Raw genomic sequence first — 19611 nt, forward strand, 5'->3', positions numbered from 1 at the left:
TCAACATCTGTAGGCAATATTAATCTCCTATTAATGAAATTCTGTTTTTTTCACTGGAACCTGGCCAATTGAAATCTGCAAAGAGTTTGATCTGTGTTTTTATTTTAGATGTTGCTCCTTCATAAATGATGCATCAGAAGATTTGACATTGACTGCTATAATTTGCATGATGGTGGCCAGTTGCTTCTTTCTGGTTTCATGTCTTCCTTTTCTCTCTCTCTCTCTCTCTCTCTCTCTCTCTCTCTCTCTCTCTCTCTCTCAGTAGCATATGTGTTTTTCTCTTTGGATCAGGGCAGATTCACATTGGGGGACAGGAACATTTTTACATGGAGACTCAGAGTGTGCTTGCTGTTCCAAAAGGAGAAGATAAAGAAATGGATGTGTATGTGTCAACACAGCATCCAGCAATTATCCAGGTAATACACAGAATACTCAGAGAACCTGTGACAATAGAGCTCTTTATGCAGGTTTRCAAATCCACCTTAACGGTTTAGAAGCAGTAGGAACATGAAATTGCACATTTGGATTATCCAAAACAGCTGCTGTATCCTGATGTACACTGATCACTCTGCCGTGAGGATAAGGAGGAAGTAAAACTCGCTTATTTCCCTCTGAAAAAAGTGCCTCATGCCCCACTAATGTAGGATGAGAAACTCCCTATGGAGCGCTGAGGATCCTCCATCCCCAGTAGCTTCCATAGAGGTGGGGAGCAATCAGCACCCTGCACAGTCAGGCTGCTGAGGGAGTGGTCGACCCTAATAGCTGTAGGGGAGACCTCTGCTCTATGCCAAAACTATAAAGCAAAAACTGACAAACTCTGACATAGCTTATAGTCTGTATAGCAATAGCCATGGTGCATAGAACTGACAGCATTTCAGAGCGAACACTAGCATTTTGTGTTCAAAGCCTGTTGTTCAGCTCCTTTTGTCATTTCCATTACTTTTATGTCACCAATAGCCAGGAAACATGAAGAACTTTAAGTGTCTGAGCAAATGATGAATACTACAGATTTGAAACAAGAACATTCTTGACACTTGTAAGACCTTAGCTTATTAAAAACCAAATGGTTTTAATTTAGTTTAAAAAATAATTAAAAGTAAATTTATGATTTTATTAATTAATAGAAATAATAAAAAGTGTGTTTTAATACCTTTTACTTTTGTCCGGTGCTTCTCACAGTTTGGATAATGAAATCTAAGGGTGTTTATTTTCCACTTTTGTCTCTGGCCCTTTCACATTCTCCAGGGTAGAGATTTTGAAAGCGGACAGCACTGAGTGTTTGTTGTTATCTTTTGCTTGCTTTTTAACTTAGATAAGGGAAAAATTCTTTTAAGCTGAAAATCCTGCTAGCATCTATGGAACCCTTTTCTGGAAAAGGTTCTTATTGCAAACCTAAATGTTATGCCTAGTTTGAGTTGAGAAAGGGTCCTGGTACTGAAATGAAAGATAGAAATTGGTTTTGCAGGAGATGGTAGCTGCAAGTTTAGGCGTTCCAGCCAACAGGATCATGTGTCATGTCAAACGAGTTGGTGGAGCTTTTGGTGGGAAACTCCTGAAAGCTGGTTTACTGGCATCCGTTGCTGCAGTGGCAGCAAACAAGTAAGTGCGGTGTGCATGTATTGGGATATGAGGAGAAAACTGGGTGAACAAGTTTTGCACCTTGGCTAAAATGCTTTCTCCTTTCCCCAAGTTGCTAGCCAAAGAGTCATAAAATCCTGACTGTTCACATTTGGTAAAACTGTTCACTAGATTTTTTTGTTCATTTCGGTTTGTTTTATTAGACTGTTTTAAGATGCTCTAGACTCATCTAAGTTGATGAGACTGGAAGAAATCAAGATTAGTATAAGCTAGAAATATTCCTGAAATGGTTGACCATTATAAAGGACCAGTCCTTTAGACTGAGGTTGTGTATGTACGTTCAAAATATCACTTAAATAATCCAGTGCTATCTTCTTCAGGATTCTGCTGTGCCAGTGGAAGAGGTTATGTGTGGAGCTACTTCTAGGAACAAGTCTTTCAGTCCTCAACCTTTTTCAGTCAAAATTAGCTTAAATCTATTTGGTATTATGTCTTCGCTAATTCTAATTGAACTAGTTTAGGAATCAACACATGCAGCTCCACGCCCCAGATCTGACAAGACAATATCCTCTGGCTGGGATTGGCAGTTAGCTGTCAGGGGACAGTAACCTCTTTTATATGCATAGCTGATTTATTGCAGAATGCACATCATGCTACATCCTGTCTTAGCCAAAGTGATTTTATAATCAGCGTGGTTAGCTCAATACATGCCTCTTTTAATACTGTCACTGTTGTACACACTGCTCTTGATTATTTTTGGCCATGTAATCTGTGTTTTGGATTAACCAAGCCATTCTAAAAACAACCTTTTTCTTTACAGTATGACTTAATTTTACATCTTATGTTCACTTTTTCAAAAATAAATGTTTTAAACCATGTATGAATTTATAGACTAATTTGCTTCTTTTTATTATTATCCATGTTTTTGCTTTATTCCAAGTCACTCTATTTCCATATGACTGAATAACTAAGAGGTAACTTCTTCTTGCTTAAGGCTGAATTCTAAAAGCTGTTAGCTCACTTAATATAGTTCAGTCTTAAAGCTGTAATGACAGTTTCTTCTGAAGAAATTAGCACTGAGTTGTCTAGCTGTCTTTTGAGAGGTGAAATGAAAATGGACATGATTCTAAATGCAAAAAACCATGAACTACGTACATAGCTTTAAGCATATATTTAAGTCTTTTAAAATTAAATTTAATCTRATTATATATTTATATGCATTGCTAGACCTGGATTCATGAGGAATAGCTATCGTATTAATAACATCTCTGATTTTGTCTGAAATTGTCACTTTTCTTTTGTTGATTTAGAACCAGCAGAGCAGTCCGTCTTGTTCTGAGCCGAGGGGATGATATGTTAATCACTGGAGGCCGACATCCTTTTATTGGTAAATACAAAGTGAGTGCCACAAGAATTCAGTGCAAAAATACCTGCCCATAGTCTATGAATGAGATTTCAGTGTCACTGGTTAATACTTGCTCTATTAATGAAAATATTTATAATCAATTCAATTTTAAAATAAAACTGTTAGCCAGGAAACCAAGAGATAAAATTGCTGTGCAAACCTTTCWCTGTGCCTGCCTCTATCTCTGCAGTTTTGGACTCCCATCACCCCCACTCCATGCAMGTCCTTTTCCTTTTATAACTCTTCCCTTCTTTCTTTCTGGGAACTGGAAGCCAAGTGTTGTTGCTAGTTCAGACATCTTCTGCACAGATTTATTTCAAACCCTCCATATGTTCAGGTTTAAGCAAAGGAGTAGCTAGCTTTTCTTGGAAACAGTGTCATACAGGAAAACTCATCTTATGGAGGAAACTAATCTCTTCTGCTCATGTGCTGTCATCAGTCATAACAATTCATTAGGGCAAGTTCTGTCTTCTTTTTCATCTCTACTACATAGGTAATTAAAGAGGGGTTACACAAGGTGCCTCCCTAGAGTTGAAAATAAACTGTAGCTCCTGATGAGTATCCAGAAACTATCATTAGTGTCAACAGGTGAAGAGAGAGATGTGAAATAAAGATAACACTTCTTCATTTAAAAAAAGCAAATGTTATACTCCATCTGCCAGATGCCATTCTTACAGTCAGAGTGGGACTTGACTTTGTCTACAGTGAATGTTCCTACGTGAGCCAAAACACTTCTCAGTCATCTGTCGGGCAACACGCACAGACACGGGGCTTCCCTGCTTCTTGATCTCCCACTGGGCTGATGTTGCTTGTTGTATGCTGTACCTATACAGATCACAGATGACAGCTGGGAAAGCCCATAGCCCTTTACTCTCTTGATTTTCCCCATTTTCAGTGAATGGTACTGGGAAATGCATAGCGCAGTATAGCACTGATTGTGTGGCTCACATTCATTTGCAAAAAGTCTAAGCACTGAAAGGTGAATGAATGACAAAATCTAAGAAGGCTGTGTTGATCTGCTCTAGGTTGGCTTCATGAATGATGGTAGGATCATAGCTGTGGATGCCAAATTTTACATTAATGGAGGATGCACCCCTGATGAATCTGTCCTGGTAAGGATTTTATAAGCTGACAAATCTTATAACATGAAGGAATCATTAGCTGGGAAATGACGAAAGCCAACTTCCCTTGCACAGATACTGTTATTCATATAGCCTTCTGCCATGGGGACTCTGGGCATGTTGGAAAATCTACATCTAGAAGTTTAGCTTTCCTTATTCAGTTCAGTGAAGTACTATACAAGTTTTTGGTATTTCTCTCCATGTTAACTTTATGAACTGTTTCTCAAGCTTATTTTCCCATAATAAACATATCAGCTAACAATGTATTATTTTAAAATACATAGTACCTGCATGTATGCTTGCCTTTGTGTCTACAAATCTGGGAAGACCTCCCTTAGCCTTCCGAAAATAATCACAGTGATAATTGTCTTATGTTATTAGCTCCATGCATTTATGTACTTGGGTCTGCATTTGTTGAGCCCTGTACCTCGCTTCCTCACTTATCTACCTTGCAGGCCTATGTTGCTTGCTTTAATATCAGTCACAAGCTATCTGTGTTTGCCTGGGCTGTTTTGTCTGCAACTGAAACATTTGTAGTGGTCGCTGTCCCCCATTCGTTTTCACTGCCCTGCCTATGGGTATTTTCTGCACTCTGAAATCTAACCTAAACTAACCAGCCTAACCTGGTACTGAAAAAATGACCTGGGTTGGAAAAAAATCCACGATTAAAAATATGTAAGTCAATACAGGTCGCATTGTGTCAGAACCAGCTTAAGATGAAATTCTACAATGATACAATTAAGCTGGCAGACCTGGGAGTGGAGGGAGTAATAAACTTTCAGAGCATTGATGTACAACTGAGTAACATTTTCATCCAACTCAGCTGCAGCCAGAATAGCACTTGTGATAACAACCTGACTCTCTAACATCATTCCCTGATTAATTCATTCAATAACCAGTGATTTAGTTGTGTGACTCCTTTCAATTCTATTAGCATAGCATTAATAATTCAGTGCTTCTAAAACGACAAAGAGACTTATTGGTAATGAAAGTTTTCCAGTTTTCTTTCTAAGCCAGTGTGAGTTATCAGTGTGTTCCCAAGATAGTATTTGGGGATTTATTCTTTAGAGAAGAGCTTATTCTATGTAGAAAAAACATGTTTTCTGGAAACCAGTCCAAATGAATAGAAACAAATCTGGACTGGAGTTTCCCTTTGCAGCTCATATGGCAGCCTCACCCCAGATAGAGGCAAGATGATTAATGCTCATTGTAATAAAGACTGGTCTTCGAGCTTGGGAGCTGAATACCAGTAATCCATGCTTAACTTAATCATTATTCATTCAACAGTTAATTATATGTTTTAATTGTCTGTGATTGCATCAAGAGTAGAACAGACATTTTTGGGAGGAAAGCTTGGCATAGTTTAGAATTGTAACACGATACACTGTATTAACTATGATTTGTCAATAGCCCTCTTATGTAGTCTGATCATCTTCATACACACACTTTCTCTGAAGCCTGTAAAAGTTGTAGTCATAACAAAAAAAAAAAGTTTTTATTCCATGAACAATGTTTCAGTTCACTTTTTCTATGTAAAGAGGTAGCATTATATGACGTTATTCATATGCACAGTTATTACAACAAAACTCTCCTCAGTTGTTTTTATGAAGAAAAGTTTTGAAGTTCATTGTTCTAACAGAAACACTAGGAGTGCAGGGTTGAATTCTGAGAAAACTGTTTGACATTGAAGAGAATCAGCGACTTCTTCATGAGTCATCAAGACATTTTTAAACTTTAGTTATCATTAATTTATTTTGAGATATCTAATAGGGATTTTCTTTTTCTTGTGTTTTTGTTTATCATGTGAAATTTCTAAACAAATACACTTAAGAACCAGAAGACACTGTAGACTGCGGAATTTTTATGCTTTCTGCCAGACCTAAAACTTTACTGTGAATTTCTGTAGGACATGATAATTCAAAATGCTTTCACAGCTTTTCACAGTTCATTTCATAGTCCTTGGTGCTTTAAGTCTAACCTGCCTATTTTTAATTTTATTTGACTTTTGATTTTGAAGTAGGAGCAAAATCAATCTTAAAATGAAAATCAATTACATCCTTAACTACTGACCAGCTACTAGCACTCAGCTGCTAGTAGCACTATCTGTGTTCTGTGAATATCCAAAGAAAAGAACTGAAATGTAGTATCATGCTACTTGAGAAATTTGTGAATAAAGTCTGCATGTATGGATAACAGTATTCTTATTGACAGTGATTTACAGAAACCTGATTTTAAAGCTAATTTTCTCAAGTTAAGGCCTTCCTATGGTAAGAGAAAGATCTAAATGTGAATGTGAAAGAAGCACTCTTCTGACATTTAACTATACCTGTTTGCCCCCTACTCCAGGTAGCAGAAGTATCCTTATTAAAAATGGACAATGCATACAGGATTCCCAACTTGAGATGCTGGGGTTATGCCTGCAAAACTAATCTGCCATCAAACACAGCATTCAGAGGGTTTGGTTTCCCCCAGTCAGCGCTGGTGACAGAAACTTGGATAACAGGAATTGCAGAAAAAACTGGTTTATCACCAGAAAAGGTGAAGAAATGAAGACATCTTCTCTCCTGAAATAAAACCTATGCAATTGGAAAGTCAAAATTCCTTGGATTAGCTCAACTGTTTGAACAAATCTTTTCTAAGTCAAACATAATTTGTGTTAAAATTCATAAATACTTTGTTTTCAGTGTCCGACAGTTGAATGAATAGCATGCTCTTGCAAACTGAACCAAACAGATAATTGTTCAAAAAATACACAGTTATCTTTTTGTTGTCTATTAGTCCCTCTAAATGAGGGATTTTAAAATGATTATGTGATTTCTGTTAATTTTCGTATTTCAGGTTAGGGAAATAAACATGTACAGGGAGAATGAGCAGACACATTTCAAACAAGAGCTTGATCCACAAAACTTGATACGGTGTTGGAATGAATGTATGGAGAAGTCTGCATACTACAGTAGGAAAACAGCCATCAAGGAATTTAACAAACAAAATTACTGGAAGAAAAAGGGGATTGCCATTGTTCCGATGAAGTTTCCATTTGGCCTAGGCACACGTTATCTTTCTCAGGTTAGTTTCTTTAAAGAATAAGTGAGTTAAACTTTTCATCTGTAGATGACTACAGTTGCTTTAGCTTAGAATACAAAGCAAAAGTTTTATCTTTCAACTCCTGGAAAATTATCCTCATCCTAGTAGTTGTTCCCTAGAGGCTACATTGGCTTCCAGCTCTCTTCAAGGTGAAATCAAAGTTGTTTGGTCTTCAGAACTTAGGCAGCTTGGGCCCTGACTACTTAAAGGCCAGCCYCATCTCTTGTGATGTGTTATAGACCAGTTGAAGGACTTTCATGAAGAGTATTTGAGGACTGATGGCAAAGCGTTCATTGGATAAGTTGTCCGTTCTAGAAATTGCTCCAAGGTTGCTTTTACTGGCCACGGGGGTACTATTGAAGGCAGTTCTTATAGACGTAATACTTTCATGTCATCAAAGAGTAAGTTTAGGGAAGAAAAGGAGGACAGTGGTGTTTTTGGTCTGTGTATTTTTTTAATGTAGGCGTTCAGTGCTTTTGGGATAAACAACATTTTATCAATTGAAAATTAGTTGTTTGACTGGCTTGTCTTGTATGTGACTGGCTGTCTCTGTTCACGACTGAACTCACAGGGCCTCTGGTAATCTATAGTGCTACTTCCAGCTGAGTCCAGGAGAAAAATCCCATTCAGAACTTTCCTGCTGTGTCTAGCATTGATAGCCTGCCCAACTCATGCTGTCCAAAAACCTGTGTCCAAAAGCTCACAAACTTCGACAAGAGAGAAATCAGAACTTGCAGCAAATTGCATATACAGCCACTAATCAGGGAGGTCCTCCAGCCTCTTTTGGAACCACCAAGATTCAGTTGCCAGGTCTAGCTTTATTTTAGGATCTAGGAGCAAAAAAAGCAGACATCCAAAGATTTGCATCTTTTCCTTTTGAAGCTCAGTGAAGAGGAAGAAGAGGGACTAGCATTCAAAATTTTGCCTTCTGTTCAAAAACATTGAACAGAAAAATTGAAATACGCTTCAAAAGTCTGTGCTTTCACTTTTGATCCATCATCTCATTACCTTATACAACACATTTCTCACAAATTAATCTTTTTTTTTTCTTTCTTTCTTTTTTTTTTAGGCTTCTGCTCTGGTTCATATTTATACTGATGGGTCCGTGCTTCTGACACATGGTGGAATTGAAATGGGACAGGGTATTCATACCAAAATGATCCAGGTACCTGAGAACAAATATTACCTTGTGCTTTATCTGTCATGCAGATGAACAATGAGAAGGTTTTCTTCTTGGTTACTGTAGCAGCTGAAGCAAGACACACAGAACAATTTCTTTTAACCAGCATAGCTGCTGGTTCTTTGCATCTATAGCGTTAGGAAGCAAAGGTGCTTTCATTAAGAGTCATAGGGACAACAGGAAAAGAAAACAGATTGTTTACTTTTTATTATTACAAAGTGCATGGAAGTGCTTCTTAGAAATAAGTTTTTTTGGGGCTGGCCCCACGTAACTTGTAAAAAAGAGAGTTGATGTCCAGATTAGTATACAATCTAAAGAGATGAGATTATTATCTTTGTTTAATGGATAATTGAGACACAGATCTATAAAGACATTTACCAAGTCAATGAACCCTTTGCATCTGGGCCTGCATGTTTTTCCTTAAGTCTTACAGGAAGTCGGCAGCAAAATCAGGAACTTAATGTGGGTCTCCAGAGTCTCAATTCAGAGTCTGAGTCCAGGTGGAACACTGTCCTCCTTTTCTGCCTCTGTACTGACAGGCTCAGCAGAATGACTACAGCTGGAGGTTGGAAAAGTACCTGGAGAAACTGCTAGTACTGCTGACTTTTAACAGCTACAGGAGAACTGTTGGAATGTTTGGAATGTTCCTGAAACACATGCGGATATGTTCTTCTTTCTGAAACAGGTTGCTAGTCGGGAGCTGAATATCCCCATGTCGTGTATTCATTTTTGTGAAACGAGCACAACAACTATTCCTAATGCCTGTGCCTCAGTGGGATCTGCTGGGACAGATGTCAATGGAATGGCTGTGAAGGTAAAGAGCAGTATTCAGTTTAACACAACTCCTTATTCCTTGTGGTATTTAATGCCTGCCAAAATTTAAGCGTTAGAGATCCCATGGAACACAGTTTGAGATTAACAATAATACCACTGGAGATTGCCAAGAAGAAACATCACTTGTTGACAATTTCTCAGTAATGGTACTTATGAGTTTTCAAAATATAATCCAAACTTTCCCCAAAGGCTTAGATGTTTGACTAAATCCTTGTTTCGTCTAACAGAAACAACTGACTAGTCCTATACTAATCCCATRTTTTGTCCCTGTTCTAAATTTACTGATTCAGACTGATTCCAGCCCTTATARCTTAAGTCCTTATAAGGTTTGTGTTTATGTAGGTAAAGTAACACCTTCTACCATGCTTTTTCAAACCAAGACCACAGTAAGACGTATTAAATAAGTACCAACTAGGACATTTTGAATAAGTACTAAATAGTACCAAACGTATCTTTGTTAATTTGTGTTATTTTCTCCCAACTTCTCTCCTGAACAGGATGCTTGCCAAACTCTTCTAAAACGCCTGCAGCCTATAATCAACAAGAACCCAAAAGGCACCTGGAATGACTGGGTAAGAGATGTGAATCATATTGAATACATTTGTGTGCTTGCAGTGACTGTGATACACGTATTGTAGTCTGTTGGTCTTCTCAGCCTAATAAAGCTAAAAGCTGCAGAAACAGGTTGATTCAGCATGTAGGTGCTTGATTTAGGTATGTGGCAAACAATACCCAGGTCATTTCTAGTGGGAAAGGTGGGGAAGTGATCTGTAAAGTCACATTCGGAGTTGCTGAAGTTTTTAATATACAAAAAATAACAGCTTGTATAATAATGTGACCCACTCCCATTTACCTGCAGACAAGCTGTTGCAAAATGATTGCCAGGGTATTTCTATAGAGTCAATTTTCCTACATGGCTGTTCTTTATTTTTTACCAAATCAATAAACAAAAGCCTTCTCAACCTTTTCCTTCYATCTGTCTTCTATATGCAGTGTATTACAGAACTGAAAAAAAGGTAGCAGGAATCCTTGCTCCTGTTGTTCTGATCTGTAATTAGTTATATAATAATCACCTTTGGAATAAGATAATACAGAAATAGTGCTAAAACTGTTCATAGAAATAGACTCTATCTCGTGCCCACTTGAAACTGGATTAGAGTTTTACAGCTAGAAACTGAATGTTCTTAACTAAAAGCCTTCTGCATATATCTGCTATTTTTAGCAACATATTTTATCAAGGTGTGGCTGAGAATCGAGCCCTGCATGCTCAGATGTTAAAGAAGAGCCTGTTCCTTACTTCTGTTTAGCCAGTACTGCTTTGTGATTTACAGTCTAATGAAAACAATAATCCCTGCCATGAGGCATTTAGAGATCCAGTACACCAGGGTGGTGGTTCTCACAGGATTAAATACCATAACAACTGTGAAAATATAAATTAAATTTGGAAATATTTATTCTTATCAGTAACAGTTAACATTGTAATACCTGTGACATCTAGATAACTGACAGCTATGTATGCAAAGATAAAATACAGTTCTACTCTAATGGGTAACAAATTAATTTGGATAAATCAGTCACACTCAAAATATTAGCAGAAATGGCTGACCTAAGAAAGAACGTTAATCCATGTAGGGAGGTAATTTTATATCCTTGCAAAGTCAATAAATTACAATTAACTAAAAATAATAATTAAAAAAGACTTTCTGACTTGTAATCTAAGCAAATCTGACATGAGAGTCACTGAGAGGGAATAGATTTAGGACCTCATACTGTCATTTGTAAGCCACTGGCATAAGAATACTGCAGAGAGCATTTATCTTGTCAGCTGTGATTTTTGTGCACATAAGGTCATGTAGATCTTCTATCTCAGTGATTTATCAACCAGATCTGTTCAGTTGACAGAGATGCCCATTTCTGTTGAACTGAACAGGAAAATCAAGCAGAGCCTTTTCTGACTCCAGTGCTGCCAGCAATAAAGATTCTGCAAGAACAACATTGTTGACAGGTCTATTCATTACTGCATTACCAAAAAGAGTTCACACTGCTCCTCCAAAGGTGGCTTAGTTCTGCAGTATTAGGCAACATGTGCAGCTAAACATCGTTAACTCAACTGGTCTACATTTCTTTACCAGTTTTTTATAGTTTGTTTTTTAAATAAATACTTCTCTGATGTGTACTTTCCTGAATCATTGACGTACCACAAACACTGCTGTATTTTACAGATTAAAGAAGCTTTTAAACAGAGTGTGAGTCTTTCAGCTACTGGCTACTTTAGGTAATGTATTTTTGTCCCTTAAACATTCATGGATTAGAAAGTATAAATACCAGGACTGATTTCTGAAGATAACCTATGCAGTGGATAGGAGATCCTGTCCAATAGTTTGTTTGTTTGTTTGTTTTAATGGCTCAGCTTATATTTTATGTAATTTCTTGATATTTGGGAGTTTGTAGTATAAAGTTCAAGTGCTAATTCATAGCACTAGAAAGGACCAAGAATATTTCCTCATCCCTGCCCCATGATTCTGCCATGAACAAACTGGGAAGCATCAAAAAAGTAACTGCTGCCAATGGCAGTAGGTGTGCCAAGTGGGTTATAGTTTATTTCCTAGAAGCTATATTGCTATAAACTGTAAGTATTGCTGTACTATAAATTATTTACTTTTCTTTGCTTCACAAACATGGTCACACTGAGCTGCACAATAGGTGAAAAGAGAGTGACAGCATTAGAACCTTATCCAGCACACACCTGTATACGGCAGCCAGGTGCACTTGTGGAAAATTAGATCCATTTGAATCTGGATCTGAACCTTATGGTAATAAGGTTACCATTTTTCTTTAGAAGAAGGAGAATTTAAAATATCTGACTGAGTTTAAGAAAAAGCTCATGGTAATTTTTTAACATCACTAATTAGAAGATAGTTGGGGACTTAGTGTTCACGTGAAGGGTGGTTTTCAATAAAGATGAGTGGGGCTGCTGACTGGCGCTAGTTTTATAGTCATTGCTTTGACCTTTCTGCCTCTGGAGCCTCAGAAAATTCCCACTGTATATACTTTTGGGGGTGGATTTATTCATAACAGCAAGTTATTGTAGGACACAGTTATCTTAATGTTAAAAGACAATCCCCACAAGATAGCTCTGCTCTTTCTCAGTGGAGTCTCACAGTCCTTTTTTCCTGAAGTTTTTCATTCCAGAATATTTCTGTGATTTTGCTGATTATAAACTTTTTGGAACTGGAATAGCATGTTTGTCTACTAAATTCTGTATAAATACCAGCTCCATCAAACATGAATTACCAGTTCTCTGTAGGCTTTTATGGAACTTACCTGCTGGGGTTCTGACCTGTTATTTTAGATTCCACTTGAAGTAGTTTCAAACTTTAATTTGCTCACCTACTTTATGATGATAATGCAAACATTCATTAGTTTCTTCTTGTGGACYTTTTTTTTCCACCAGAGGTTACAATGAAAGTATGGATTGGGAGAAAGGGGAAGGACAGCCATTCACATATTTTCTTTATGGAGCTGCTTGTTCAGAGGTTGAAATTAACTGTTTAACAGGAGATCACAAGGTAAAAAAAAATGTGTGTCTCATAAATTTTGGAAATAATGTAAATGAGGTTTCACTAGACTTGCTTGCATTACTGGATGCTCCAACAGCCATTCAGGTTCTGCATTAAGAAGTCACCTGTGTTCACATGGTTGTAAAAATATCAACATTGTAAATGAGAATTGCAGGTAGAGCAGAATGAAAGCTGTGCACCATTAACCAGCTTCTGGCGCTTCTGTGTTAATGTTGCATTGGTTCCCCTTTTGGATTATGGAAGACACATGACATATTCTCTACTTGTTCTCTCCATGTTTTGCCAGCAGACAAATTACAGCAGAGCTCCATATTCTATGTCCAGGCTCTTGACCGTCTAGATAGCTAGATGTCATAATCCTCTGATCCTGCACATACCATCTGACGGACATAGCACTTATTTCTGTGGGAATTTTCTTGTGCAATGGAAAAAATCTGGCAGGACTGGCTCTGGCTAAAATTCCACTGGAGTTGACACAAGCCCATTTTACTTGTAATGGGCTATTGGAGATTACTTTAAATTGTGTACCAGAAGGGGCCTCTCTTTATCATATATTATCCCACTGAATACCAACTGTAACCCACAATGTGTTCTAATGCCTCTACCCCATGCATCTCTTTCAGTAATATACACTTGAATTTTATTGACAGAACCTCAGAACAGACATTGTTATGGATGTCGGATGCAGCATAAATCCAGCCGTGGATATAGGACAGGTATGTGCCAAGAATTTTCTGCTCTCTTATTTCTGTTAGACTGATGAGTCTTTTATCTGAAGTGAAGATTACCTTATTAATTCAGACAACATTAATTTCTTACTAGATAATGTTATAGATCATAAATCATATTATGAAGTCCTTTACTTGTAGTCTTGCCCCATTTGAGTCAGTTTCAAAGCTCCTATAGATGTCAATGAAGCTTGAAATTTACCCATGATCTTTCTTGTCAATCTTTAGTAGTTCCTATATATATATGTATGTGTGTGTGTATACATACTATATATGTATGTATGTATGTCCACTATCTGCTAGACTTAAATCCTGTTTTTGATCTACAGTCTCCAAATTCTCCTGTTACATGACCTGCCTTCCCACCTATAGGAAGGAAACAAGTTTTTTTCACTGCAAGTTGGTCCACAGATCTCTTCAATTGATCAGGAATGCACTTTTCTCTGCCTGGTATAAGAGAGGAGCGTGAAACCTTTTCCCATCATGGTAGCCCCAAAAGGTTCAGGAATTCCTGTAGTCAAACAGGAAAGAAAATGGTCTTCTAATAGCTGGTGATATGAATCAGTTCTTGCCAAAGTTGTACCCATTTTACCAAATATGAGAAGGTAAATGTTATTTCTTCTCTAATTTAAAGATTGAAGGTGCCTTTGTTCAAGGCATTGGACTTTACACAATGGAGGAATTAAAGTACTCTCCAGAAGGAGTCCTCTATACACGGGGTCCAGATCAGTATAAAATTCCTGCTATTTGCGATATTCCAGAACAGTTCAGTGTTTCCCTGCTGTCATCTTCCCAAAATCCTTATGCCATCTATGCATCCAAGGTAAGCAAACCATCACAGGGCCTGATTCTTTAATCCCAGGGCAGTCAAAGTAATTATATTGATATAAAACACATATAAGCTTCCAGTTTCTCCTCTTTAACATTTCTTCAAATAGGTATCCACACATTTGTTTTATGACATCAGGGAAGCTGCTGTGACATGATATAATGTGGGATATTGCTGCATATCTGTCATGGCTGGCAAGTGGTAATGTTAGGGTTTTAATAACAGACTATAAAAAGGGTCAAAAGGTGCAAGCTGAATTTAAAGCTATACCTTTAAAATGTGACAAACTGAAGAGTTAGAATAAAAACAACCAAGAAATTGCTAAAGAAATCTTAGTAACAGTGAGAGTGTGCAGCTTAACTGTATGTATTATGCAATAAAAAATAGGAGTGTATGCGTGTATTTATCTGAGAGATTGGGTCAAATATTCAGCTGGTATAATCACTCTTTCAGTTTACATCTGCAAATATTCTGGCCAGTTGCATATAAGCAGTAATGGTAAATCAAGATTAGGGTAATTCTGCAAGTTTGCAGCTGTTTCAGATATTAGGGATGCTTTTAGAATACAGTAAAATAAAGCAGCACTATAGGAGGAAAAAATATATTTTAAAGAGAAATTTATTTAAGAACAAATAGGTCCTTTAAAATTATTTTAAGCTGTCCTGATAATAACGAGCAAATTATTTATTTGAAAAAAAAAGTCTTGTCTAAGTGAAGTAGTTTTATAGTTGATCTAGAACTGATCTAGAGAGCTGATACTAATATCCCTCAAACAGAACTTTTATCCTCCTCTGTGAACATACCTCCTTTAATTACCCTTAAAATACACCATAATAAGGGGTGATTCTGTCTTGAGGCAGCATGTTTCAGAAAGACATTTGATTCTCAGATTTTAGCAAGCAGAAAAGTAATATTCAGTTGCAATATTCAGATCCAAAACAAATTAAAATATTCAATACCTCAGCAATGAGAGAACTATGGAATAAGGGTAGATTTGATCTGTGTTTGAGATAAGGAGCAAATGTAAATCTCATGTTTGAAACAGTGAGAGGACATCGAACTCACAGAGGTCAGTGTTGTTTGTCTTCAGGGAATTAGTTTGAGTTCAGGCTTTGTTTCTTAATCGTACCTGTACCTGGGTTTGGATTGTTCTGATTTTACCTGCCAGTTAGTCTTACTTCAGTTTAGTGAGGAGTCAAAAAGACTCTAAAATCAATAGCTGATACCTGAAACCAACCTTTTAGATCCCAGTAATCAGCTAGCAGTGTAAGACTTGCTGTGATATAAGCCTGCTTCCACTGAATCTAAGAAAAGCTTCCTTATTAAAGAATGAAGCACTTAACTTACTGATTTTTAAGCTTTTCAGTTGATACTGAAATGACATTTATTCCTCTCAGTTGATCAAAACCTACACCTATTTGGCTTCCTTTGTTCTCTTTCAGGGGATAGGTGAGGCAGGACTGTTCTTGGGATGCTCTGTGTTCTTCGCTTTAAGAGATGCAGTGACTAGCGTGAGGAATGAAAGAGAATTAAAAAAGACCTTCACACTGAACAGCCCTCTGACCCCTGAACAAATACGAGCAGCCTGTGCGGATGACTTTACTGAGATGGTAATAGGAAGGTGGGGGAAGGGTCTGTTTAAGTATCTCTGGGGAGACAGAGCTTGTTCCTTTTGGGACCCTTACTTTATAGTGTAATGATTGTCATGCTTTGTAGACAGCAATATCATGCTGCCCGCTCCTTGAAATTCAAATGTCCAGTAACAAGTCTCACTCACACAAGCTATTCCAGCAAATGCCATTCAAGCATTGCATTAGAATCTCCCTCATTTTGTATAATCTGTGCTTTCCTTGAAACTTCCATCATTTTTACAGTCCCCTTTCTGCCTGAAGCATCATCCTTTTCTCCTGTATGTCAAATCCCGTAGAGTTTTAAATAACTCCTATTAGCAGCATGCAATGGATGCTAGATCAGCCTCCAAGCAGCTTCAACCCCCTACCAGGTGTTTTTCACAGGTGGCTTGCACTCTGGCACTGTCACCTCGTTCTGGTACTCCTTGCTATGCCCACACTACTCCTTAGGAGAAAAATAATTAATTCAAAACTAACAAAAGGATACAGAAGAAAAACAAACAAGCTAATACACTTGTAATAATGCTTATCTTCCTGATTCCCTCTTTTCTGCTACTGTTCACTGTAGCCACATTCCCACTGCTATTGCCATTTTTTCTGTGAGGGTATTAATTTAGGCCATAAAATCTGTGAAGCAAGGTCCTTGGCAGTATATACATCCATACTGTGCCCTGAACCTCTGTTGAGGTTCTGCTGTAGAAACTCTTGGGTTCTCACTCACAGATTGCTCCCAGTAGCTAGTATTTCTGTGATGGGGAGTCACTGGCCCTCAAATCAGTAGCTCTGTGAAGTTCAGTTCTCATTGCAGGAGCTTGCTGGAGGTGAGGTCCACCAATGCAGAGACCATGCTTCTCCATCCACGTTCAGCCCTGATCCCAGTTGTCACTGACCTTCCTTGTAGCAACCTTCTGTGGGTATTTCCCATCTATCTCCCGCAGAACACTCCGCTGAGGGACTTCAGAATGCCTTGGAGGCATGTGGTAGGGACAGTGTTGGGAGCTGGTCAAATAGTATTAACAGGTCACTCTTTTAATTTTGTTTTTTCTTTTAGATGACAGATGATGGATCTGCTTCCTCCACTCCTTTGGCCATTTCTGTGTGAATGCCACACCAAAGAGTGCACAAGATCTGAATGGAATACAGTGGAAAGTACTGTTTTACTGCCTCAATACACAATAATCAACACACAGATAAAATAATATTTTTCTCATTTTCCGAATATATGCTCCATCTATAAAAAAAAAAGTGTATTACATCTTCTATCCTTTATCCTCATTCTCCCTCCAGTATATTCATTACAGTACTTTAAAGTACTTTACTGCATTTAATTACTAGAAACATATCTGCATTTGAAGCATATGTAGTCCACAGGAAGGATCTGCTGAATAGCTTTGTTGCACAGCAGCCCCAGAAAGATCAACTCAAATGCAGCTGCAGGAGAAGAAAGTTAGGGTGAATTATCAAGGTACGTTAGATACCTTACTGATATTTGTTAAGCTTTAACTTGATATGATATTTGATTTTTTGAAAGGTATCAGCTAATTTGCTAATTTAGATTTGAGTCTTGCAGTGGAGTGTCTGTGCAAAGATCTTTTTGTCTGTTGAAGGATCAGAACCCTGTTCATTGGATTCAGTCCCTTTTTGGTTACAAAGGTGATGAAATAATTTGTAGTAAAGCTGCTCTTGATTCTTTTGGCACAGACATCTTTGTGATAATAACATGCAAGAAATGAGTTCTAATTTTCTTTCCCTATGCCAGGAAAATTGTTGTAGCTGACCTGCATAAACAGGAGATGAATTTATCCCAAAAGTTGTAAGAGTCACTTTGCTCTTATTTCCCTTGGAGGATTTCTTTTTCTCACAGAGTTAGCCCAGAGCCTCTGAACTTTAATGGAAAAATTCACATGGAGTTCAGTGTGCTGAGAACAGGAGCCTGGATGAAACAGTCTCTGGAAAGGATTTCTAGCCAGTGCTGTTGTGCACTGGAACTGCACTTTGTTTTTTGCAGTGCAGATCACATGCCTGTTTTACAGTATTTCTAAGCTATTATTAACAAAGACTCCTTCCACCTCATTATAAGTGGCACTGTTACCTTATTGTCTCGGTAAAAATCTATACATGTACCAAATATGGCTTGTTGGGGTTTTTTGGACTGAAACATATTAAGCTGTCTCCTGGCTTTTAGGTATTAAAAAAAACCTGCATGGAATCTAGAATTATCAGCAATTAAACATCCTGATATATGACACTGTGACTACATGAGATATTATGAAATAAAGTTGGAATTGACAAGTAGTGAAGAGGGTTTTTTTGTTACATTTTTTAATGTTGTTAGAAATGTACAGACTCAAGGGGCTGGACAAGCAAAAGGTTTAGGGCTCTGTAGGCACTAGCATATTGGGTAGCTATTGACACATTAATGTGCACTGTACAGAAACACCCACACTTAAAATGGTGGAGAACTTTGCCTACTAGTTTTCTTTCTAAAAGAATGTTTATGTAACTACCCACCCTCAGCACTCCCATTTTAAGGGAAACTTAAACTCCTAATGTAAGTACTAGGTTCTGATCTGGAAGTCCTGGTACTCTGAAAATTAGATATTGGACTGCCAAAGTCCAGTATTGGATCTGGTTCTTTCTCTTCTTAGGCCTCTGAACCTGCATTGTTTTGCCTACATGTGTGGATGCATGCTGCCATGGTTGGCAGGACCTGTTATGGCTTTTGCCTACAAAACCTAGTGTCTGAAGTCTCTTCACTACTTGCATTATGGTAGGCCTCAGACATACATTAGAGGCTAAAACACAAAAGAAGCAGCATAACTGTTGAGAATCATTTTCTTTCCTTCTAAGGGGGTGCAATAAAAGATGTGGGATTGACTACTTTGTCTTGCAAACCTAGACTGGCTCACTTATTAAATGAAGAAAGAAATCTTTGTTGTAACATACAAAAATGGTAAATGAAACAAAGACATACCATACAAAAATGGAGGCTTTTGAAAGTCATGCATATAAATCCACTTTTAAATAAAAATAAAGGCCAGCTGTAATAAAGCATTTTGGAACTAATGATCTTGTTTCCTGGGTCCAAATCCAGAATAATGGATAAGAATCTAAAATCCCAAACCAATATTTGAGATTCCAATCTCTAAATATCTAGCACATCTAGAGTATGGTCATTTCCTGATAGCATCCAGAGCAGCCAGACTGTTGAGCTGGGAGAGCACAGAGATAGCCAGTAGGAAATTTTAAATGTATGTGTAGTAGCAATCTTGATTCTGTTAAAACTTGGTCACTGTGCAGGAAAAAAATCTAGATGGTTCAGGTTAGTGAAAGGCTAAAATGGCTCTGTAGTTTAGCATTTGACACCCCACAAAACTGGGTATTCTTGCACATCCTGGGTTCTAGCTTCAGGCATTCCTACATATTCTACATTCATCAGTTACTGGATAATACACAAAAATAGGCCTGGGAGTTGTAGTTTAAACCCAGAAGTCTGCAATCATAGGTAAGTGTCCTATCACTTATGTTACAGAGTTAAGCTTTCAGACTTTCCAAGTGAATTCCAAATTATTTGCTGCATAAAAGGCACTGAGTGGTGTGGAAAGTACTCCTGTTTCACCTAGTTCGTTGCCAGGTATTC

At 37.7% G+C, this 19611-nt stretch overlaps 1 protein-coding gene across 1 annotated transcript in view; it reads left to right on the forward strand.

Annotated features, from left to right (window-relative positions):
* Window positions 1-17103, forward strand: part of LOC112969295 (aldehyde oxidase-like) — a 42813-nt gene extending 25710 nt beyond the window's left edge. The window contains 15 exon segments of the mRNA XM_026072439.1: window positions 292-416; window positions 1466-1599; window positions 2889-2976; window positions 4009-4095; window positions 6451-6642; window positions 6943-7170; window positions 8258-8353; window positions 9054-9182; window positions 9700-9774; window positions 11425-11477; window positions 12657-12771; window positions 13434-13499; window positions 14146-14334; window positions 15783-15950; window positions 17023-17103. Of these exon segments, the coding sequence (XP_025928224.1) occupies window positions 292-416; window positions 1466-1599; window positions 2889-2976; window positions 4009-4095; window positions 6451-6642; window positions 6943-7170; window positions 8258-8353; window positions 9054-9182; window positions 9700-9774; window positions 11425-11477; window positions 12657-12771; window positions 13434-13499; window positions 14146-14334; window positions 15783-15950; window positions 17023-17103 (1826 nt within the window).
* Window positions 17104-19611: the final 2508 nt, after the last annotated feature.

The sequence above is a fragment of the Apteryx rowi genome, unplaced genomic scaffold, assembly GCF_003343035.1.
Source record: "Apteryx rowi isolate R43461 unplaced genomic scaffold, aptRow1 scaffold_342, whole genome shotgun sequence".
NCBI classification, from domain to species: Eukaryota; Metazoa; Chordata; class Aves; order Apterygiformes; family Apterygidae; genus Apteryx; species Apteryx rowi.